At 41.5% G+C, this 25,031-nt stretch overlaps 1 protein-coding gene across 7 annotated transcripts in view; it reads left to right on the forward strand.

The window, feature by feature from the left end:
- Window positions 1-2,894: 2,894 nt before the first annotated feature.
- Window positions 2,895-25,031, forward strand: part of FNIP1 (folliculin interacting protein 1) — a 96,917-nt gene continuing 74,780 nt past the window's right edge. For 5 of the 7 annotated variants that reach the window (XR_010590080.1, XM_005297887.4, XM_042850018.2 and 2 more), the window contains exon 1: window positions 2,897-3,130. Coding sequence is in view for 4 of the 7 variants with exons in the window: in XM_005297887.4 (XP_005297944.1) it covers window positions 3,042-3,130 (89 nt within the window). In the remaining 3 variants the exon portion in view is untranslated. Of the gene's footprint in view, window positions 3,131-25,031 lie in introns of all 7 variants that reach the window. The other 2 variants (XR_010590081.1, XR_010590082.1) reach the window with 1 other exon arrangement.

Consider the following 25,031-nt stretch of genomic DNA (forward strand, 5'->3'; position numbering starts at 1 on the left):
GAATGATTTTAATCACTGAAATATGTAACATAGATACATGTTTAGTAGAGAGATTTGACTTAGCAATTAGATTTTAAATAGAATTTGTAAGCAAGACAATTATTTTATTAAGTTTCAAAGTAATTTACAGATGGGTGCTTTTGATTTTAAGTGCTTCCAATTTAAGGGGAAAAATACTTGATGCCTCCTGTGTATATGTATGTGTAGATATGTGTGTGTGTGTGTGTGTGTGTATGTATTTGGTATAATAGGATTATACAGTCTTTGTGAGTCACTGATATGTGCAATAAACTTTAGAGCGCGTGCAAATGAATTTTTGTCATTTCATAGTCTCTGAAGGCTGGGTCTGTTGTAGACCCCAAATCTGTAAAGAGTCAGCTCCCATTGACTTCAATGGGCTTTGGATCAGATCCCAGGTAGAGGAGGGAATATCCATTTTAAAGGGACTCCATCAATTGAAAGTCTATTCAATCTCAAAAAATGAATTAAAAGTTGTCCCAGATACAACTGTGAAACCATTACAGAATTAAGGAATGGTATTTTCATATTAAATAATTCTCTCCCTTTTTTGCTGTGTGAAAAAATCATATAAACAGGGAAAACTAAGGCTCCTTTTCTTAGAAAGGCTTTGGGGCAGAGAACCTCTCTTTCCACATATAGCCCTCTTGAAGTTAATAGGGGCAAAGTTGTATGTGGGGCAAGGTGCAGTCTGCAAAGAGGTCCTCCTGCTGGACTTGGATATCTGACTATACACAAACAACAAAAAAGAAACCAAGGTTTCTCTCATTGCTTTTCATTGCAGTTACCTTAAGAGGTTATAAAAGTGCATATTGAAGGGTAATTAAGGCCCCTGTCTCAATAATAGAATATAATTTAAAAACTCATTCTTTAAGTGTTACTAAAAGAAATTGCTTAGATTAATTCAGATAAACACACTCTCAATAATCTTACATGTCGTTTTACTTCACTTGCTTTGGAGAATGAAATGAGGTTAGTGAGTTTCACTTTAATTAGGTTTTAACTTCATTTTCTAGTTTTGCCTTTGTACAATGCTGCAATGTTTTACATTGTAGACACTGATGAGGAATCCTAAGATGCACCCAAAAATTGTTGTCCTTTATTTAAATGGTTAAAAATTGTTGTTCTACATTATTTAAAGATGTTTTCATGAGGTATTTACTAATCGATTGTGCAGAAACCTCTAGCTCCTTTTGATTTTTGTAAAACCTAGTTTTTAGGCTAAACAGGGGTACTTGCTCTAACTGTATTTTCTTCCTGTTTACAGTGTTGTTATAGCTGTGTTGGTCCCACAATATTAGAGAGACAAGATGAATGAAATAATCTCTCTTCTGGGACCAACTTTTCAATTTCATCAACAAAAGTTGGTTCAATAAAAGTTACTACCTCATCCACCCAGTCTGTTTTTTTCCTGATACATTAATCTGTTGTTACCACTTTAATACTAGTTGGTAGTATTTTGTGATGTTTGTTTACAAGGTGAAGCTTCCTCTTCATGCAAATCTTTCACCTTCCTTCCCCTGGTATTGCATAGTCTAAACCGCCCACATGCGTCAATACCACTTTTGCTTTCATTCAGCTCCCTGCACTGTGGGAGGATCTCTTAAATCTCTAGGAGCAACTTGCTATGAACAAAAGGAAGAAAAGATAAAAAGCTGGATCAACCTGGAGCCTCCTGTTTTTTGTACCCAAGTCCACAATTCCCATTGCCTAAATAAAGAATAAGTCTAGTTACTGTTCTAAACCTGGCCAATTTCTGGCCCTAACCACTGTAATTCTACCACATAAGAGCATATATACCTTTTCTCTCTTTTACACACACACACACACACACACACACACACACACACACACACACACACACACACACACACACCCCCCCCCCCCCCCCCCCCATGTAGCAAGGTCTAGCAATGCTGGAAATATGTCAATTTGGCATCTGGATCCTGCCAGGTTCTGGCCCTCCATAAATTCTACTGCCTAAATAGAAATCCTAGTTAGCCACTCTTGGCTAACTGAGTACTCAGGAATTTAACTATCAAAATAGAGAACAAGTGGCACTTCTAGTAGTGGAAGAAGAAATTTTGCCCCCCCCCCCCCCCTCCCGTAAATCCTGGTAGAAGAAAGCTGCACAGACTCTGTTTCACCTGCATCCTGCTGGATTTGGTGTATTGATAGCTGCAGCCCCTCCTCCCCAGTTTTACCAATACACGCAGTCCAGATGCAGTTTCTCTGGGTCCACCAGAATAATCCAGATCCTACTGGAAAATGGGAATGTTTCCTAATGTGCTGATACGATTGGGTGGGCAATTCAGAGGCTAGAGCCCCGTGTTTTGCGTCGTTGGGGTATATGAGGCTCGATTGTTGCACCTGGAGCCTATTCTCTATGGAGGCAGGGGATTTATTTTTATTTTATTTTTTGGGGGGACAGCAAAAATTGGGATCCGGCTGCCGGTCCAAGACGTTTGAAGCACCGTTGCTCCGAGACGCACAGGGCCTAGGGGTCTTTGCTGGGAGAGGGATGTCTACACACTCGTTCTGGATTTATGTGGGTGAATCGGGGGGATCCTGGCTGGATCCAACAGGGGCTACGTGCAGGATGGAGGTTTTTGCAACGCTGTAGCAATGGGATCCGGGCGGCCCCGGCGTTATATTCGGTGCTCTAGGCGAGGTTAGATTTATTCTCCATTTAGCCAGTGGGAGCTGGGGCCAAACACTAGCGGGATCCATCCAGCTCCCCCCCTGCCCTACCAAACCCCAGCCGGGCTGCCGGAGCACGTGGTGCTGGGGCCTCAGCCACTCAGCTGTGCACGGCGCCGGAGAAACCCCTCCCGGGCCCGCCTCCCTGCGATCCTCCTCTTCTGGCAGCTCCAAGTGACTAATTTTTGTCATATGACTGTGACACCAAATGGAGTCGGGTTCGCGGAACTAGCTGCCTGCCGGAGGAGTTTGCTGCTCCAGCCCCAGCGCCTCTGCTGGGTGGAGGGAGAGAGAAGGAGGCTGGGGGAGCAGCGCGCCCCAAAATGCCACCCACCCTGTTTCAGAAACTCTTCAACAAGAAGTACGGGCTGATTTCCCCTGCCCGGGACTCCAGGGAGGAGTGCGTCTTCAGGTAAGGCGGGGGGAGCCCTTTCCTCTGTCTCGCCCCTGCTCACCAACTTGGCCCAGTTTGTTACCTTTTAGCCTGTCTGTAGCCCCCCACCAAGGAAGGGGCCAGAGAGGAGGGGGTCTGGGGGGTCTCATTCCCTTTCTGATTGTGCGCGCTCTGAGCACTCTCGTGTGCACCATTCGATACGCTGCTGACTTGGCTCCTGGGCCCCTTGCAACCCCCCTCCCCCGTTTGACACACATGTAGTTTGCATGTCTTCTTCCTCGTCCTCCCCACCCCCTTTCCCAGGAGAGCCCCGGGGGTGGAGAGGTTTCTTGGCCTGGGTTCCTCCGGCCACACAATAAGCTAGACGGAAACCCCTGATGTGCTTTTAGCAATGCACTAGGAGGACGCGTGCAACATTGTTTCTCCAGAGAGCTTTCCTCGTAAAGGTGCCCTCGGTGTGTTCTCCTCCTGCGGCGCCCCTTGGGGCTGCCAGCCCTCCGAGCCCGTCGCTCTGCAGTGAATCTCATTTTCATCGCCGTCCTCTTTGTAAAAAGTTGCAGAGCAGAAGTAGCCCCTTGGTTAGCACCCCCCAAGATGAGCTGCTTTCTCTGATCAGGTTGTGACTCTTCCTTTCGGCGTGGGTTGGGGTCTCCTCTCCCTTCCCTTTCCCTGGCCCCAAATCCCCCCCATCCTTTTTTTTTCGCCTTTGATGCGTCTAAAGCCCCTTTTAAAAAAACCACGCCATTCTTTTGGCTTTCTTGAAGTTGGGCGGCGGTTGCTATCTGGCAAGAGCGACCTTAAAAAAATAGTCAAAGGGAAGAGCAAATGCGAAATGTGTGGCTGCCAACAGAAGTGTAGGGTTACTCCTGAAATCTGTCATGATCTAACCACAACAAAACTGAATCCATCAAAGAGTGCCAAACACAACACTTCAAGAAAAAAACGCTTGCCCCCCAAGAATGTTCCTCCCTCTTCACCTCTTACAATGAAATGTTTCAGTTTGACCTGGCTGTATGTGTAATCCCCTCTGTATTTTTGAAAACCTAACGGTCTATGGGTTTTTGTTGTTGTCTGGAGAAAATAGATCCCTAGAGGTCCATGGACTCTTGTCTCGTATAAGGACTTGAGTTTGCAGTTCTTTATGACGACTCCAGTGAAAAGTTAAAAATCAGGGACCAGAACTACTCTTTCTGCAGTTTTCCCATATTATGACCTATACAAATTTAAAAAATAAGTTAAAAGGTTGACCTAGAAAAAGGTATTTTAGGTGTCTATAAAATAATAATAGTAATAGATACACAGAATATTATCTACCCAGTAGATTTCTGTAGTACTAATCAGCTTCCAGTCACAGTTGGAGTAACAAAAATCTGGTCTAGTTGCAAACTATTAATTTAAAACACAATCATGATTTTGTAACTAAAATGTAAATGATACTTTCTTTGCATTTATTGGCATGAATAACATAATTGGCTACTTGGAACCTCTCTTCATTTAATATTTTGAATATCTTTTTGAGTTTCATTGCGTGATGTAACACCAAATGTGTAGCCCTAAGGCTGCCCTCTGGAATGGTATATCTGTTGATCAACGTTTCTTTGGTTGTTGAGACTTTACCAATTACCACCCCAGATGCTTGCAGTGACAAACACACTCACTATTTTCTCAACATAGCCATTTTCACAGCATACTGATTAATCTTCCATGTTCTTAGGAAGTCAGTGAGAACTTTTGGAAATAACCTAGAATCCAATGTTGTAAATGTTGGAATATACCTTTAACAAAGTTTGTTTATAGCTGCTAAAACACCTTTATTTCATTTTCCTGTTGAGTGGTTCCTTTTTTTACCGACATATTGGATGGTCCAAAATTCCTTTTTAACAAATGTGCGTGTGTGTGTGTGTTTTCTAGATCACTTTAATATCTTGCACCTAGTTCTCATGACTGGGAGAGGGCTCAAGGGCTGTTCTAGCCAATTACTGTATATCTTACCTGTTTCTCATGCTGCTAAGACACTTCTTAATGATAAACTTCTACTGAGGATTTGGTGTATAACTCAACAGCTGCGTTCCACACACTTGGGGATAATCTGAGGATTGTTTGTTGTAAGGAAGAAAAAATTAGTATATCATCCTCCAACATCTTTTTTTCTCCTTTTAATACAGAATATTGTGTGCCAGAACTGGACATGTCTTTCAGATTACCATTTTTTCCCTGTAGTACAATTAAGATATTTTTACATGCTGAATCTATTAGTGGTCATATTCAGGTTTTTAAGTTTTATTTCTAAAATATAGTTAAATGGAGACACATACTATATGGAATGTTAATAAAAAGATGTCTTCCTAACCTTCTGTTAATATTATATTTTGCTAAACTGAATTTTCCAATGATAAAACTCTGAATAACAGGCCTATGTAAAGTACCATGCTAAAGCCAATAATCAGCATAATAGTTGTATTCTTATAAAGGAAAGTGAAAGTACATTCAACCCTTGGACTGTGCACAGAATTCCTTTAAACCCATAAAGGTAGGAAACAGGTATTTTACTTTAAATAAGGCCTTGCCTGTGTTCCAAATACTGCATGAGTGCAGAATCAGACTCATATTTCATGAAAGGAAACCAAACTTCTCATATGATCTGGGCCAGCCTACTAGTAGCTGGTAAGCACTTCAAACTCCAGTGCACCCTCCAAAATGTTTGTTGTGTGTTGATATGAAATTCAAAGGAGAGGGTGGATGGTCTTGTGGTTAAAACACTGGCTTCTCTTTATAAGACCTGAATATTATTATTATTTTGCCACAGACTTCCTTTATGCAAGGCGCTTAATTTCTCTCTGCCTCAGTTTCCCTATCTGTAAAATAGGGATAATTCTTAGCTAAGAAGGGCATGTGATGATGAACTTATCTGTGAAACTTTGAAAGAATGTGCTATAGAAGGACAAAGTATTTATTAAAATATTAGGGATGAGATTTTAAAGAATTGATGCTTAATTAGGCACATAGGGCATTATCTTGCATCACTGATCTCACTGGAAACAGGATCAGAGCCCTAAATCCTTACTGTGGTTCCTAAGAAAGAGGCCCAGTTATTTAAAGCACCCATCAGTTTCATTTTTGAAAAATTGGGTCACGTATTTAAAGGGGGAAAAAAAGTCTTGGTCTGTGTGTCTGGACTTATTGGCTTCTTTGAGGCAACAGTTATTGCTCTGGGGGCATTTAAAAACAAATCTGCAACCAACTGTTAAATAGAACATTTAAGAGCAATTGTCATGCAAGGGTATGGAACTGAGTAACTGACATGTGAGTGATATCAAGGTAACTTGGTGCAAGTTACTCATTCTTCCCGAACTATGAATACATTTTGCATTTGAGTCATGCTTGCAAAATTATGAAAATTTACCAGAAGAGGCACAAATTCTACTGAACTTACAATATTTTAATGAAAGCAATATTTTCCCCCCAAAATTTATTTACCATGGGTGTGTGGAGTCTTGCAAGGCAGAATCAAGTCAGACTATGGGAAATGCTTCAGGAATGAGTGTTAATTAAATTAGAAGTTCCAGAGTTTTGTGATTGATAATGTGGCACTCCCTAAATTAGTAGATTAGGGCCCAATCCTTCAAACATTCCCACATATGTTCAACTTTATTTACACAAGTAGTCTTATTGAAATCAGAGTAGTGATGTGGAATGCAGCTCATGTTGGTACGCTGATTACTTGTGTGAGTACTATTTGCAGTATTTGTACAATATGGTTTCAATCTGAGGACCCAGTTCTGCACGAAATGGAGGAGTAAAATCTTTAGCAGAAGCCATGAAGAAGATTCTGATGTCTTCCTCTTTAACTGTGATATAGCAAGATTTCTCCTTAGAGAAGTAGTTGCTTCGCCTGCTAGTTCATAACTACACTTAATTGAGTTGTGTTAAGAGCACTTAAGTTGTATGAAGTATGTACACTATCACATTTTGATCTAATATGTATTAAACACCCATATTTTACTCAAGCTTTATACCAAAGATTTTTTTGATAATTCAGGAAGTAATTTCATCTAGTGAGATACCTAAGTGCATTCTGTATTAACAGGAAAAAAAGCAGAACATTACTGCAGCCAGCTCAGGGAAGACCTCGCTGTGCAGCCACATGGTTTAAAAAGCAAGCAAAATGTTAGGTTACATATGGAATGGAGACTAAATGGAGAGTAAAGTAATGCCAATGCATAAATCAATGGTATTGCCCTCATCTGGAATACAAAGTGCAGATCAGATTGCCTCATCTCAAAAAGGATAAAGCAGAAATAGAGGGAGTCCAGGCATGGGTGCTGAGATTGATCCGAGGCATGGATAAGCTCTCATATGTAAAGATATTGAAAAGACTGGCATGTTTACCAAAGAGATGTGCTAGGGTTTTCAGAGTTAGGTGCCCAACTCCCATTGAACTTAAATGGGATTTCAGTGTCTAACTTCCGCAGGCTCCTTTGAAAACGCTAGCTGAGATGAATGAGAGGGGACCTGATAAATGTGTAAACAATGAATGGTACAGAGAAGGTAGATTGGGAACTTCTGTTCACCCTGTCTCATACTGTGGAAACTGGGGGATATTAAATGAAATCAAAAGGCAAATTCAAATCTTCTAAAAGGAATTATATTTTCACACAATGCAAAACTAGCGTGTGGAACTCACTGTGATCTCACTGAGGCCAGAAGCTGAGGAGGAGTCCAAAAAGGATTAGACATTTATGGATAGCAAGAATATCCAAGCTGTAATAGTAATTATACGTTAAAAGAAATACCCCTAGGAATTTTGGAAGGGGTATTAACCCTTAACATGCTGTAGGGCATAAGCTAACCTCTGCTATTGGGGAATAGGAGTAAACTTTCCCTACGGTACCTTACACCATAACTAACTACTGCAGGGTTTCTTGAACCTTATTCTGAAGCATCTGATACTGGTCACCGTTGATGACAGAATACTGGACTAGGTTGACCACTGGTCTGATCCAGTCTGGTAATTTGGCAATTCCTATATTTCTGTGTTCCTGTTATTAAAAACAAGTCCATCCAGATTTAAAATCGAGGGTGTTTGTTTGTTTATTTATTTATTTAAAATAGCCATTAGATTAACCCTATGCAATATGAATTCTCTAACCAACCTATGTATGAAAAATAAAGCAAAACAAAAAAAAGATAAAAAAAAATCTTATTAAATTAAGCAGAATCTGTTATTCATCTTGCTAAACTGTCACCTTCACAATACATCCTAGTTGTGCTGTTTATATTACTGAATGCTGGAGGCAGGGTCAGAAGGTGGGTAAATATGGAATTTTTTTTTTGGATTTCTAATAGTGCACTACAATGCTGCATTTAATTGTATGTTACCAGCTGCCTCATCATTCAGTTTATTTTTACTTTTTCTGCATGAAATATTCCTTTTATTACAAGACAAAAACTCAGGAGTTAATGGGATATTCATGGTTAACAGCAGGCTACATCTTTCTATATAGTTCAAGTATGTTGCTCACTTTGAGCCTTTTAAGGTATGGGTCCTCAACCTCATTATAGACTCACCCCACTAGCGTAAAGAAATATAGGCCTATAATGTTTAACTGTGGTTTGATGCACTCTTGTGTTCTGTGTATGACAGAGCTATTGAGCTTCCTTATGCTACACAGAACAGTTCTGTGCACTCGAGTTCTCTTGTGCATCTAGCTATCCCTTAGTTCCTTCAGGCCTGAGCTCAATAGAACCTCTCAGTATCTTGTTTTGATCTCAGGAGCTCTAAAGAATAATTTTCCAGTCCTTGGTGGTGTTCCATGAATGCCTGTCAGCTTTATTTTGCTCTTGTCAAAGCATCTGTTATAGGGGTACAAATATGTGGGAATTGTTCCAACTTAAAAATATACCATACAAATTCCTCCTCCTACTAACAGCAGGGAGTATCTCTGCAGACATTTCCCCACCTGAGGCTCTTTTTAGGTGTTTCTATATCTGAGGGAGAACACAATTTGCCAAATAGGGAGAGACGGGGAATAAATTACTTTTGTGTCCCCTGCTTGTTTATGGACCAGACCACTTGCAGCGATTCTGGAAACATACTTTTTCTTGGGGTCTTTCTGGAGCACAAACTGCTTGATTGATAATGATTTGTCAAGTTTCCAATATATATGAAAGATCTAAGGTTGGCTGTAGAGTAATATTTCCTGAAAGCAGATGAGGCAAGTATCCGCTATCAACCCTCCATCTTCTGTTGCAGTAGCTTTAAAATGTATCCTGAGATTTATTTTATTTTATTTATTTACTTTATACATAATATTGCAGTTGAAATTTATGAAGGGAATTGGAATAAACCTAGGAATGAGAATGGGTAGCATGATACAAAGATGCTCTAGAAGCCAGAGGAAGCAATTCATCTGCATAGCCATCCCTCTCCCATCATAACTTGGAAGTTAATGGAAATGAATAAGTCTGAAACAAATTTCTAGTCATGAGGGGTACCTCTCAGGACTGGACGCAGGTGACCTTTTTTTTTTTTTTAAAGGGAATGATGGAGTAAGGTTAATGAAGAGTGTGAAAGACCTTTTTTAATCTCCTCTTATAGCCAAATAGTTCCCCCAAAACCTTTCAATAGATTTTCACAGTATTTGTAATCAATAACAACACAAACGACGGGGTGTTGTTGTGGAAAGCCACTTTATGTTGTTTCCCCCTCCTTTTCTTAGAATAGAGATGGTGATAGGAAATATTCTTCTGCATGCCCTTCCTTAAGGGAAAGATTTATGAGGTGCCTAAGAAAGCTTAGAGCCTGTGGGAGTCAGACAGTTTGGAGGTTTTGTGTTATCAGGCTTTGGGCTTGAGCATCCAGAGTGATTTAACTCAATTGATATAGTTATTGCCAAAAATCCCTTTATGGTTACCATCTGCTGCAAACAAAAAGCCCCACTCCACCCAGTCAAAGGCCTTTTCTGCATCCATCAACAATAGGTGGCTTTGTGTCTGCCCAGCCTGGGCCCAGAGAATCAAACCTATTATTCCATTACTTTAGAAAGCCACTCCAGTTCTAGTGGATAATATGGTTAACAAAAGTCTTTAGTAAGAATTTAAAATAACTCCTCAGCTGAGCTATCAGCCAGTCAAATTGATGTGTCCTCTTTTGGAATTAAAGCTTGTGCAGCCAAGGATATTGTATCAGAAAACTTGTCCGCTTACAAAATTTTTCAAGTCCCTTCAATAAAGTCTTATTAAAGCCAATTCTAAAACTCATCTTGATCAGGAGCCTTATCTGATTTTAATTTGGCAATACCTCCAACAATGCGAGAGAAACTTTAGTTTATATACAGATTAGCCTTCCTGAGTTTAGAAGGCTTTAGCTCTGCCAAAAAGCAATTTATAACTTCTTGTCCCACCAGATTCTGATGAAGCTTTTTAAAAAAAAAATAAACTTAATAAAAAAAAAAAAGAAATGTATCTAGGATTTTTTATTAAACCTTGCTTTTTCTTCTCTTTTTCTCTCTGGCTTTTCCCCATCCTTCTTTGTTATAATACGAGTGGGAAAGTCTCTGACCTCTTGGCTTACTAATTAGCTTGAGTTTTGCAAGATTTATTATGTATTCAGCTCTCACTAGAAATCGTGCTGAAGTTGCCCTCCAGCTATGATCACTTTGGCTAGCTTTATGAAAGATATTTTTAATGTGCCCTAACTACATTTCTGTTTCTTGAACACTTATTTCAGATAGTCTTTCTTTATTTTGCTGAGGCATTTTCTATCATCTGATCCGTTATGTATCCTTTGGTTGTTTAAGTCAGGATTCATCCTTGAGCGCAGAAACAAACAGCATAATACGTTCAGATTAGCATCCCTGCAGGGTTTCAAAAGTGTTTACACTTTTTATTAAGATTGCCACCATCCAAGTCCTATTTTACACCTGGCCTGTGACAGTCAGTCTGGAATTCCCTGCGGGTCTAGGAGTCCTGCATTTCTCTCCAGGTGGGCAAAAATAAGGATCTTGGCTAAAGGCACAATGTCAATTTGAAAAATCACATTTCTGTCTGAAAATGTACCTACTATAGTGTCAAGCTAATAAGTAAGATTATGAAAACAGAAAGAGATGAGGGGAGAGGGGAAAGAGTCTCATCTACTTTTTTTCAGTTTGTTTATTTTATGTATTGATGGCACATTGTTTATAGTCAGTTTCACAGTGTCCCTGTAAGGTCTGTTAGGGCTAAATTTGGCCTGTGCTGCAAGCACCATGTATGGGGCAATGCATGATTGTGCTGCTCCAGAAAGCAGATTGTGATACAGCAAGTCACAGGGGAAGAAGATTTTCAAAGGCATAGAGGGTAGTTAGGCACTTAACTTCCATTGCAAGTCAGGAGGACTTAGGTGCCTAGCTGCCCTTTGTGCCTTTGAAAACTGCCCCATGCTCCAGGGAGAATGTTCCCTGCACCGGTCTGATACCCTGTGTATGCTCTACTCCCACTTCCCCTGCATGTATGGGAGAGGTTGTAGTGGTTCTGGGGCAGCTGTCCTCCACCCTCCAGTGATATACAAGTAGCACCTTACACTCTCCTTTGTGGGTGTGCAGGATGGTCACAATCTGGCCCTTTTCAAGGGAGAAACTGAGTAGGTGAAAAGATCCTTCTGCTCCCCTGCTGCTGATTAGAAAATGCCTTTAAACTTTAAAAAAAAAAGGAATTAAAAGATGTGAAATCAACCAACTTCAAAACGCTGAAGTCACCCTTTGTTCCCCTTAGTAATGTTACCTCCATCTTGGTCGGGCTCTTTCAGTGGCCAAGCACTTCTTTTGTGTTCTGTGAGATCAGGTGCTGTAGGCTGTTGTAAAGATCACGAGTTTGTTGTGATACGTGCATGTATCAGCCTCCTGTATTCTCTGCATTATCACTTCCTCATGCTGGGAGAGCATGAGTTTTATGAAGAAGGGTTGTGATCTAATCTCTGACCTGCTCCAGGCTGCCTCTGGGGCAGTGTCTCGCTGTGTTCCACTCCCAGTGTCTTGTCTCTTCGTTAGGATAATGTTACTTGAAACGAAGCTATAGCAAATGAATTATGTTAAGGGGTTTAGGATTGCCAACCCTCCAGAATTGTCCTGGAGTCTCCAGGAATTAAACATTAATCTCTAATTAAAGATTATGTCATGTGATGAAACCTCCAGGAATTGGTGACGTCCAACCAGAATTGGTGACCCTAGGTTAGACCTATGCGGTCTGATCTAACCAATGTACTAAAATGGCTTCCACAGTATCTGCTTAGATGGCCTAGGTTTTCTAATCCTCTTGTCAGCTGATCAGAGATTCTTCCTATGGTTGATTGCCATCTTTTCATGCATCACTCTGATTACGCTTGGCAGCCTTTTTGTTTTGTGTAGCACATTCTGTGAAGAAAGTGGTACATGGATTTCTGGCTGCCCTTTCCTCCATTGGGTTGTCATGGTGGCAAGTAAGCCAGATGTTGTGACGTGGGGAAGGCTGGGGTTCGGTGAGCTTGGGAGAGGAGGCATGGGGTGGGTACTGTTTCCATGGTGATAGAGAGAGAGATCCTCAGAGCCTGCAGATATGCTGTCAGTGTTACCTCATGTGAAAATTACCTCCATGTAATGGAATGCAAACACCTCTCCCCATAGTCAAGGGAGTGTGGGTTTGATGACTGAGGTAGGAAGAAGAACAGGAGTACTTGTGGCACCTTAGAGACTAACAAATTTATTAGAGCATAAGCTTTCGTGGACTACAGCCCACTTCTTTGGATGCATACTCTGAAACCTGAGGTAGGAAGGGCTCTTAGAGGAGTTTGAGGTGCTCTGCACAGCATCCTTCTGTTCCTCCTCCATGTCAGGTCTTAGGTGGAGGGGCTCGAGGGGCTGGGAGCATGAAGTATACAATAGCCCCTGAAATTCTCTCTCCGATTTGTTCTGTGATGTGTGCCAGGGGGAGGAAGATCCCTTCCCAACCCCAACCACCGTTGGAGTGATGAGTCAGGAACTACTTGCGTTGACACTTACGGGGTTTTCCATCCCCTCAATGCTTTTCTTTAGGGGATTTGGCTCTTGGTGTTTGGATAGCTCAGTGGTTTGAGCATTGGCTTGCTAAACCCAGGGTTGTGAGTTCAATCCTTGAGGGGGCCATTTAGGGAACTGGGGTAAAAATCTGTCTGGGGATTGGTCCTGCTTTGAGCAGGGGGTTGGACTAGCTGACCTCCTGAGGTCCCTTCCAACCCTGATATTCTATGATTCTATTCTGCTGAGCACACACTCAGAGCGCATACTGCCTTCAGTTTTTTTCTTTCTGTCACAGTGAATTGTTGGATAAACTGGCCCAAATGAGTTAGAGGCTGAAACTTGATTTTATTTTGCTGTAATTCTGTCTTAGTTCTAAAAATGACTACTTTATAGCATATTTTACAAGCGGAAAATAACATACATGGCAGTTTCGTGCTTGCAGGGTGCATTCTCTCCTGTTGCTACATCTGTAACAGAGTGTCTACAAAATCACGTGTTTGTGTAACTCCCAGAAAATCACGTTTGTGTCACTTCCAGTGCTCGGTTACACCAGGGTAAATCCACCATCCAGTTACGGTGGACTTACACTCGTGTAACTGAGAGCAGAATTTGGCCTTTAGTAAAGCTCAGAATGGTTGGGGTACGGTGGGAATGACCATTTTCTGGAACTGTTGCTGGAAGAAAAAGAAATTACATCAGCTAAATTCCGTCAATTAAAAACAGAAAATAATCCCAGTCATTTGTAAATCCCTTGCTAATGCATCAGTTACACCACTTTACGCTGAGTAGTAACATCACTTGTATTTAAGAAATATTCCTTTGAAAAACTCATTTGCACAATACAAATGTGAGACTAACTGCTTAAGGGATTCAACCATAAAGATTCCATTCAGAAGGGGCAGTCCCTCAGAAGGATTAATCATTTATTTCTAAAAATAAATGTAGACGTGGGTTCTGTTCTGTAGTCATTATGTAGCCTTTACTGTATCAGCTTCAAAGAGAATTTTTTTTAAATGATGCATTTTGCTTTTACTTCATGTTCAACTGAGACTTTTATGTGGGATAATTTGCACCTATGGAGTAGAATGATTACCTGGCAACCTCCTCCCCCTCTCCCCCCCACATTGCGAAACCAGTAGCTTGTGTAGATAATATATTCAGAATACAATGATGTACTTTTCAGAGGTTTAATAATAATTCCCATTGTAATCAAAAGCAAAATACATTCATTGTTGGAACGTGTGAATTACAACAGGAAGTAGTATTCAAAGTACCGCATAAGCCTGTAGTATGTGTATTATCTTATAATGTACACACATACAAGCTCAGAATAGTTCACATTTCAGGAAGTCAGTGCCTCCTTCCCTGGCTCTAGTTCTCTATAAACACATGAGTTAGTAGATGCACAAGTGCCACCAAAATGACTTTTCTTTCTCTTCACTGTATTGTGAACATGTAATAGCCTTTAATTTTTAGATGCCTGTGCTTGGTGACCTCTGGGTGCCCAAATAAAACCTAAACCCTAAAATCATAATTTAGGCTGTCACTCCAAGTGGCTTTTGTATATAGGTTGAAACCGTGTTGATAAACCAGACCACATATTTGCCTCAGATTAGAGGGCTCTCTGGATTGATGTCCCCATGCCACTTAGTAATGAACAGAACTGCTATAGAGAGAACCCATACACCCCAGATAGTTCCTGCACATGAATCAGCAACACCTTGTGATCAATGGCATTACCAGCTGATAGTGTTAGATACATCAATATAGAATGCTGTCTCCTATCCATTACCTCCAGAAGGAATCCTCATCAGAATTAACCATCTTGGAGCATGAACATCATACATTAGTGCCATCTCCATATGGCCTCCAATATACTTCTCCATGATGTTTCCATTATGTCTCCAGCACTAATTGTGGCCTGAAACCAGACTAGAACATGTAAGAGAAATAATCCTGTTCTGTCCAGTTGACCCTAGTATTCTTCAAAAACAATGAGGAGTCCTTGTGGCACCTTAGAGACTAACAAATTTATTTGAGCATAAGCTTTCGTGGGCTAAAACCCACTTCAGCAGATGCATGGAGTGAAAAATACAGCAAGCAGAATATATATTCCAGCACATTAAAAGATGGGAGTTGTCTTACCAAGTGGGGGGTCAGTGCTAACGAGCCAATTCGGTTAAGGTGGAAGTGGCCTATTCTCAATAGTTGACAAGAAGGGGTGAATACCAAGGGAGGGAAAATTACCTTTGTAGTGCTAACGAGGCCAATGCAATCGAGATGGCCCCTTTCCAACAGTTGACAAGAAGGTATGAGTATCAGCAGAGGGAAAATTACTTTTTGTAGTGACCCATCTACTCCCAGGCTTTATTCAGGCCTAATTTGATGGTGTCCAGTTTGCAAATTAATTCCAGTTCTGCAGTTTCTTGTTGAAGTCTGTTTTTGAAGTTTTTGTTGTTGAAGAATAGCCACTTTTAAATCTGTTATTGAGTGTCTAGGGAGATTGAAGTGTTCTCCTACTGGTTTTTGAATGTTACAATTCTTGATGTCTGATTTGTGTCCATTTATTCTTTTGCGTAAAGACTGTCCGGTTTGGCCAATGTACATGGCAGAGGGGCATTGCTGGCACATGATGGCATATATCACATTGGTAGATGTGCAGGTGAATGAGCCCCTGATGCTGTGGCTAATGTGATTAGGTCCTATGATGGTGTCCCTTGAATAGATATGTGGACAGAGTTGGCAACGGGGTTTGTTGCAAGGACAGGTTCCTGGGTTAGTGTTTTTGTTATGTAGTGTGTAGTTTCTGGTATTTGCTTCAGGTTGGGGGGCTGTCTGTAAGCAAGTCACCAGTCTCTCAATCACCCTTGAAAGGAAGCATACAAGATTTGTTCAAAACCATGTATATTTAATTCAGCATGTCTCTGAATGTCTTTCTACTCCTCCTGCCAAAGTGTCAATAAAATATAAACCTTTAATGGTGTTGCAAGCACCATTACCTTTCAGTGTGTACGTGTGCGCACGCGTGTGTAATACACAGTGGGTGAGGAACAGGAACCAAATCTCAGGGTTCTGCTGCCTGTCTGAGCTAATTTATAAAGAAACTGAGGAGGGTAAAACAAATCCAGATAAATACAGCCCCAGTTTAAGATCCTGACATTCCGCCCACTTAAGCCAGGGCTAAATTGGCCTGTTTTCGCTAAATCTCCTATGTCACTTTTCCCTTAAGAAATGAAGTGGATTGTTTGATGAAACACCTGATCCAGGGAGTGATCCAGCACAAAGCTTTAGTGGTAGCTGCTGCTGTTACTTTTGTTTGTTTTAACCTCGGCATTGCAACTCTTTTTTTTCTGGGTTTAGTGGGAATTCTTTCCTATAGCAAGGAACATCAGAATCTTAGTCTGTTGCTTTATCACTGTGCTTTCTAGCTAGCGCAAATGTGTGCACCATCTATCGTATACCTCTGTTTGTCCCTTCTGACACAGTCCATGGCTAGCTATTCCTGAAGTCTAAAATAGAGATGGGGGTCCATGCATTGAAAGTTTGAGGGTTGGGGGTTCAGGCCTACTTTTAAGCACAACATTTACTATGAGGGTGAAAGTCAGGCCCGGAAGAAAGCAAGTTTCCATGGCTAGCAAGTGAATGAACGTCTGGCATCACTTAATTTTTTTTGTCAATTATTTTATATCACTTCTCAGAAGACGTAATCTCAGAATGATGTGCATGCATTTGGATGTGCTGCTGAGGGGGTTGTTTGCTTCTTTCCAAGGTGAATAGCGCGATGCTTGATACCAGGTTAGATGTTAATGAAGTTCAGCGGCAGATAGGAAAATGCATTTGCTTGGGGGGGGGAGCTGGTGTGCAAATACAGAGTGAGGGTGCTTTGTCCTCTTTTTCAGAACGTTATATTGGTGAAATGACATTGTGTGAACATAAAAATATATGTGCCAGAGTTCTCCTGCTATTAGGTACATGCTGTTGTTTTGTTCTAAACCTATGTATCTATTAGGCAGAGTTAAATGAAATGTCTCCAATTTAGGCCAGTGATTTGGCTTACAGCGCGGACTGTTTCTATTTAAAGGTAGACTGATCTGATAGATGACTAAAATAGTCAGAAAAACGTTTTTCATTATTTAAACATATTTCAGTTGACTCGAGTTACTGGAAATTACTCTACTTTCTTAGTAGAAAAGGAAGTCCTCCTACCGACAATTTGGATGGTTACGAAGAAGCTGAAAAGACTAGAATAAACTCGGTTTCTTAACTACCCACATTTTTGAATCCAGATCACACACAAAGCACTGATCTTTAATAGGCAAGATCCACATTTTTGAAACACACATACGTAGAAAACCTAGTATTAAGAGGCAAAGATCAGAGTAGGCTGAAGCAGATTCTTCCGGGGTGATGGATAACATAATTAAGTGTTACAGTTTTTAAAAAAACTTCTTTTCTAGATGAGCCAAAATAACATTGGTTATAAAGTTAACTTGCTTTATATGTTAAGGTTTTCTCCTCCCACCTGAACAAAATTAAGTGAACAAAAGCACTACAGCATTATAAAATGAAGATAAATTAGATGGACTGGTTAATCTAAATGTGTTTATGTAAAATGTAAAGATCGGTGTATTGAACTATATCCTGATTAATGAAGTGCCATATGAAGTGAAGTGTGCGTGTGTGTGTGCGCGTGTGTGTGTGCGCGTGCCTGTGTGTGTGTGTTTTCTCAGATGAATAAGACTGATTCTTTCAAACTTCGGGGACAGAAGCTGGGATTTCTGTTTCTGAGAATTAATGTAAAATGCCATTCGCCATTAGCATAAGGAGATGTTTTTCCACCTTCCTTTAGCACGTTTCATTTTACGGCTGCCCTTCATTTTTGTTTTCCTTTAGTAGCCTGCAGAACAAGTCAGATAAATTGTGCTCATGAGAGGACACTAGTCGGCAACCAAATGGGAGAGGGAGCCATATAACCAAAGTAAAACTCGAGAAGTGTATTCGTTATTGAATGGACAGGTGACTAGCACAGAAAACAGGGAATGTAACTGCAGCACAGAAGAAAATTAGAAATAAAGGTAAACCTGAAGGGCTCAATCTAGCAAAGTGCTAAGCAGCCTCAACTCCAACTGAAGTCTATAAGAGTCTAAGCCCCTCAGTGCCATGAAAGCTGGGGCCCAGTATGGAGAACCCATCAGGGGGAAGGGGTGAGAGAGAGAGATCATAACAGAATGAAACAGGAAGAAAAAGAGACCAGCCAAGCAAGTCAAACGTCATTGCACCGTGACCCCCACCTGACAACTAAAATTACTATATGACCCCAAAAGGGGGGACTGACGGTTGAGCCCGCCCAAGGCCCACTGCCCCGGGTGGGGGAGGAGGGGTTAAAGCTGAAGCCCAAGGGCTTCAGCCCCAGGCAGGGGGCCTGTGACTTGAGCTCCAGCTGGAGTTTGAAGCAAGTCAAAGCCAGCCCCGGCCACCCCAGACCCACCGTTTGAGAACCACTGAGCTAGTGCAAGAAACAAGACCCTATTTCCGCAGATCCCCTCCTCCCTGAGTTTTAATTGGGTATATTTGCTTTAATTGGGTATGTTTGCTTTCTTAGACCTTGATGTATGTGGGCACATGCTTAAGTCCATCCCTAATCAGCAAAACACTAAGCACATACTTAGGCACATCACTGAATCAGGGGCATACACTGTTGTCTGCGTTGAGTTGTGTATTATTTTTGTTTCACCCTAGAAGTGAGCAATGTGCAATCTGTATGTATATACATACACAGGGCCTGCTCCTGTAAATGGATCCCTGTGGGGATAAAAGTCCACCTGTTTCCCTGATCAGGGCCATAGTTTGTAAGGGCTCCTTTGGAATAACAGGTGCTACATAAATATATGGTGCTACTAGGATATTTAAAATATCAACAAATAAGAGAGGAAAAGGGTACGGGGGAGAAAAGAGGCAAAGGTATTTTAAAATTATCTCATTTTTGTTCCTTTCCTGCATTTACTAACAGTGCACTGGCCAGCGACTGCTCCCTATGGGCATGTCGACACTGCAGTTGGGAGCGATTCCCCCAGCCAGGGTAGATCAGACTTGAGCTATGTCACCCGACCCCGTAGGCAGGAGAGCCCAAACTCCGTCTGGAGCTCCAGCATCCGCACAACTGTTTTTAGGAAGCTGCCTCAAGCCCTGCTAGCAGGAATCTGTCTGCCTGAGCTGGGAGGTTCGCTCCCAGCTACAATGTGGAGGTACCCCATGTGTCCTCACTTGTGCCCCTTTGTTCTTTATCAGCAGATGCATGTGCTGTCTCCACATTCAGCATGTCTGCAGGAAAACGGCAGTAGATTGGATTTGGAATCTGTTTGTTTGAAAGAAGTAACATTAAAAATGGCACGTAGTTAAAAACTAAAGTTGCTGTGAACGTTGGATGTAGGGTGGCCAGATATCCTGATTTTTAGGGGCTTTGTCTTATATACACCACTATATCTCTCCCCCCGCTGCCCCCAAAGTGTCCTGATTTTTCACATTTGCTATCTGGTCAGCCTAGTTGGATGTGAAGTGGTAACATTCTGCAACTTCTCTTTCAACCCTAAAAACAAACACACACACACTCACTCACTCACTCTCTCAGCCTTCAAGGGAACTACACTGAAATGTAGTGCAACAATAAAGGGGAGGTAGGAGAGACACACATGAAAGAATTAATTCACCTGAATGCTCCACGCGCCTCTTTCTTCTGTATTTCCCTTGAATTCTATCTGTTGTTCTCTCTGCTAGTGACATCAATTTTCCTCTGCTTTGGAAAAGAAATTCATGTTCTCTCTCTCTCTCTCTCTCTCTCTCTCTCTCTCTCTCTCTCTCTCTCTCTCTCTTTTAAAGAAACAAGTGAAGCCAGGTCACTTCCCCCCCTGTTCTTTTGTCCTTTTCCAAATTACCCCCTTTCTTGGAGTCCTGCTGTCTCAGCCTCTCCCTCTTTCATGTTCCTTCTGGCTGCCCCACCATCCTGTTTTTGCACCACAGGCTGCAGAGCAAAGCTGCTGGGATCTTTACTCGGATAATTTTAAGTGACATACACAATACCAAGGAGGGGAGCAGGGGACGGGGCAGAGCAAGCAATTATATTGCCAACAGCGCCTTTAGAAAAGCCAGCCTGAACCCAGCCTGGTGGTATGGACAGCTCAAGCCATCCAACTTGTGAGCCATTCTTTCTAATTGATACAGCAGAATAAATGGCTTCTTGTCATGCTGTTAATGGTTCACAACAGGATATCCGTGGCACCAGCTTTTGTAGGGTCCCCCCATCCTCCAAATGCTCACGTGAACTGATTTAATAGAGGAAAAAAGCTAGACAAAAAATGCTAGTGTTCCTTTTTGCGCTGTAGCGAGAGTAAAGCCAAATCTGCCCCTCCCCGAGGAATAGGGGGAACACTAGGTTTTTGTTCACGCTTTTTTTTTTTGAACGGTTTTACATGAACGAAACAAAATGTGCTTGCTGACACTGTGGGTATCCTGCAGTGGATCAGATCAGCGCTACACCAGAAACGGTTTGTTCTGCTACAGCATGATTGTGTCACCAAGAGGCAGACAGGAGTCACTCTAGCCATGCCAGACAAGCCGCTGCGTTGGCCTAGGTTGACTTACACAGCACTCTGAACTAGTTCATTAGTGTTGGCAACAAAACGGCTGGATTTTATCGTATATTTTTAGTCTATCTCTGTAGAATACAACCTATCCAACTGCACAGTGTAGCTTTTATCAGCTATTTCTGTTGACTGCATACATTGTGAAGGCAAAATTTGATTTGTTTTGTATGTGCCGCTGAACGCAGTGATAAAGATAGTGCTTTGCTCTAATGTGTACAGTTTGGGTGTATTTCATTACCTACACGCAGTAAAGGTGAGACAAGGTGGCTGCTCCTTCCTTAATTTTAAATTTCTCTGTTTTGAACTTTTGTACTAAGTTTGACCAAAGTGACATAGGCACTTAAGGCCAGATTTCCAAAGGTATTTAGGCACCTGGAGATTCACATAGGGGCCTCGTGGGATTTTCAAAGAAGCCTAAGATTAGGTGCCTCGTTCCCATTGAAAATCCCACTAGGTGCCCATCTGCATCTTTAAGCACCTATATACCTAAGTGTGGTACTTAGGAGCTGAAGTCCCATTTTCAAAAGTGACTTATACTCTTAGGAGCCTAAGTCTCATTGAAACAGTGGGACGTAGGCTCCTAAATCACTAAGGCATTTCTGAAAATTTTACCCATAATCTCCATACATTGAATGTTCATGGCTACAGTTTTAAAAAATGACTAATGATTCTGGACGTCCTACTTGAGACACCTTAAAAAAAGGTTGATTTTCAGAAATTGGGTGCTTGGCTTTTTCTGAAAATCCCATCCCCATTTAGATGGTTCAAGTTGGGCACCCAAAAGCACCTGTCACTTTTGAAAATCTTGGCTATAAATATCTGAATATCATTTTTTTTTTTTCAAGCACTGTGTATTATTATTTTCAACCTTGTACTCTCATTATTGTACTGCTGGGTGTAGCATAATTTATAAACCCAAGGAGAAAACCACCAATCTAATAATACTTCATTTTCCAGCCTATATACTCTCCTTTTGCAACAGCTTATAAACTCTCCTTTTCTCCGTGTTGCTGTTCACAGTTGGCTGAGTTCAATGAAAAGAGCATATGAGAGAGACAAAAGATGATACGTTCAATGCCACTCAAAAGTAGATTGGAGAAATAATGTGATTCTGTAAAACCTCATTCATAAAACCTTTCTGTGCATACCCCCTCCCCTTCCTCAGCATGTATTTGACATTCAAGTCAACTCTATATAAAGCAGACCTCAGAAGACCCAATCCAGATTCTGTCTGGGTTCAGTAATTCTGAAAACATCTTGTAATTTTTTCCATTGAGATGCTGGCCCAAAATGATGTATTGGAACAGAGATTTCAGCTGTACCTGCACTATAAAACAGATCCCTTTCCAGTCTGGGATCTAACTTCATTGACCATGATGGTAGAGATGGGTTTCAAATGCAGTCCACCTTCCCTTCTAACTGCAGTGTGAAGGGATCCAGGTTTCAGGGTCTAGATTTGGCCTGTCTTTACTTTGGTATTTGTTTATTTTTTCAATAGTCTGAATTTGACTAGGCAGTTCCATGCAGCGAAGCACTGATGATGTGACAATGCTCCTTCACCTCCTCCCTGGTAATGGTACAAGGCCTCATCCAGGAAGTGTCTGGGCATTCACCTGTACCCTCATGCTAGGCTGCTGTTTTTATCCTTGTGCTTTAGTTTTAAGCCTGTGAATAATTCTGATAACCTCTGGGTCATCCCACTGATATTAATAGCTAAGCACATGCATAAGCGCTGTGGTGGATTGGGGGACCAGAGCGCTCTGCATTTTATAGGATCAAGTTTGTGGTTCACTTTTTTTCTTAACTACCAGGCTATTCCATTTTTCTCAGAGGTTAAATACTTTTGCAAACCTCCGATGGAGGTTCAGTGTGTTCAGATGTCCATTCTTTATTTGTCCTGATCTCCTTGCAGTTACAGAATAGTAAAGTCAAGTTATGTAGTTTCTTTCAGGGTCTGCTCTATATAGGACTACCTGAAATAGTTTCAGTGAGCAGCATCACTCTTGTTATGGAGAACTGAGCAGTCTAGACTTTTTCTTCACAGTACCCACATGACTCTTGTAATATTCAAACAGACAGAAATGGACTCTCTTGTCTCTTTTGCAAGTTAATTATGAAGGGGCCCATCCAGCTTCTAGACCCAGTGGGAACTAAGAAACTGAGTGGGAATGTTCAGTACTTGAGTTTGAACTAAGTTGCAGAGAAATGCCCTCATAAGAATGGCCATACTGGGTCAGACCAAAGGTCCATCTAGCCCAGTATTCTGTCTTCTGATAGTGGCCAATGCCAGGTGCCCAAGAGGGAATGAACAGAACAGGTAATCATCAACTGATCCATCCCCTGTCACCCATTGCCAGCTTCTGGCAAACAGAGGCTAGGGACACCATCCCTGCCCATCCTGGTTAATAGCCATTGATGGACCTATCTTCCATGAACTTATCTAGTTCTTTTTTGAGCCCAGTTATAGTCTTGGCCTTTGCAACATCCTCTGGCAAGAGTTCCACAGGTTGACTGTGTGTTGTGTGAAAAAATACTTCCTTTTGTTTGTTTTAAACCTGCTGTCTATTAATTTCATTTGGTGACCCCTAGTTCTTGCATTATGAGAAGGAGTAAATAACACTTCCTTATTTTTTTTTCTCCACACCAGTCATGATTTTTATAAACCTTTTTAATATCATATCCCCCCCTTAGTCGTCTCTTTTCCAGCTGTTCCATATGCCTCCTTGAAGGCAAACTACAGTATAGTCCCACTTTATTCGTTGCTATCCTTAGGAGGCATCGGTATCCTTCAGTACATCTGTTAAAGGATGCACAACTGCCCACCCGCTTCAGAGGTAGGCTGTTGTTCTGAACTAAGGAGCTGGTCTGCACACCCTCCGGTCACAGAACTGAAACAAACAGGAGTTCTGTGCACACAGGGGCTTGCAGAATTGGGCCACAAATCAGCAAAAGCAACGAAAAGGAGACAGTACCGTTGGAAGACATCTGAAGCCACTTAAGTGAAATTGTCCAGGATTCTCAGTTGTCCACTGCCGTTGTCTATCTCTCCATCTCCATTAAGGCCAGGTTATAGAATGCTTCAACATTCTCCAAAGGTTTCTATTGCTGTTAGTAGCACAGTTGATGCTAGAACTGCAGTTACTCTAATTTTGTTTTTTCGCACCTGCTATCCTGACTCTGATCTCTGTGTCCCTGTCACTGAAGCATAGACTCAGCAAGACTGTCTTGATAGTTTTAGGGCAGCAATAGTACTTGTTAGACGACTGTGTAAAGGTTGAGGTACGAGAGGCTAGTTGTGTGAGACATGTTCATCTTGGTTTGTGTTAAGGGTGCTCTGATACACCATCTTGGATTGGTCATATCCCCGTTTGTCAGTGAGTGCTGACTTTATCACTATAATGAAAATCCAATATATAATTTAAATTAATCTCATGTTCAGAGCTATTCTTTTATGCTTTTGATTTTTAGTAGCATGTATCAGAACTACTTTTTTAATCAATCTGAACAATTTGGTTTTCATAAGGATCATTATATACTTTTTAATCAGATGACACAGCTGTCTGTTATATCAACTAAGGCATAAGGAAGATGTATTCCCAGAGACTGGTGGCTTAGTGCCCCTTTGCTGAAGTTAATTACAATTAGATAGTGATGACTGGGCTCAAAAGTTGTAAGTAAATTGAAATGTATCTTCTGCAACGCTGACAAGAAAAAGTTGACTACAGAAGATAGTTTAGAACTTGGGAAAACTTGCTTGGCCACAGACTTCCTGGGTGACCTTGGACAAGTTACTTAGTGTCTCTGTGCCTCAGTTTCCTATTTGTAATATGGGGAAAAAGCATCTCCCAGCCTCATGGGAGCGTGGTGAGGAGAACTATCTTACAGACTGGGAGGTGTTCAGGCACTATGGTTGTGGGGGCCACCTAAGTAGAAAAGAGAGAGAACAGTGCCCACAAACATTAACCTCTCATGTCTTCTCCATCCCAGTGTTGTATGTGTTCAATTCACACCTTCCTGTCTGTTTCCCAGAGCGTCTTATGATAGATGAATCTTTGTTTTATGTCCTGACCCTTCAAACAGCTGCTGCTGAATGTTGCTCCTATTGCCATGAATATTGTCCTTGACTACTTGTAGTTAAACACCGGTATTGACTGCTGTACTCCGTAATATGTTTGCAGGATCAAGCCCTCAAATTTTAAGTTGTTCAGGGACTTCAGTAATTAAACATCCACAGCTGGCCCAGGTCAGCTGACTCAGGCTTGCAGGGCT

This window comes from Chrysemys picta, chromosome 8 (assembly GCF_011386835.1).
Source record: "Chrysemys picta bellii isolate R12L10 chromosome 8, ASM1138683v2, whole genome shotgun sequence".
Classification (NCBI taxonomy): domain Eukaryota; kingdom Metazoa; phylum Chordata; order Testudines; family Emydidae; genus Chrysemys; species Chrysemys picta.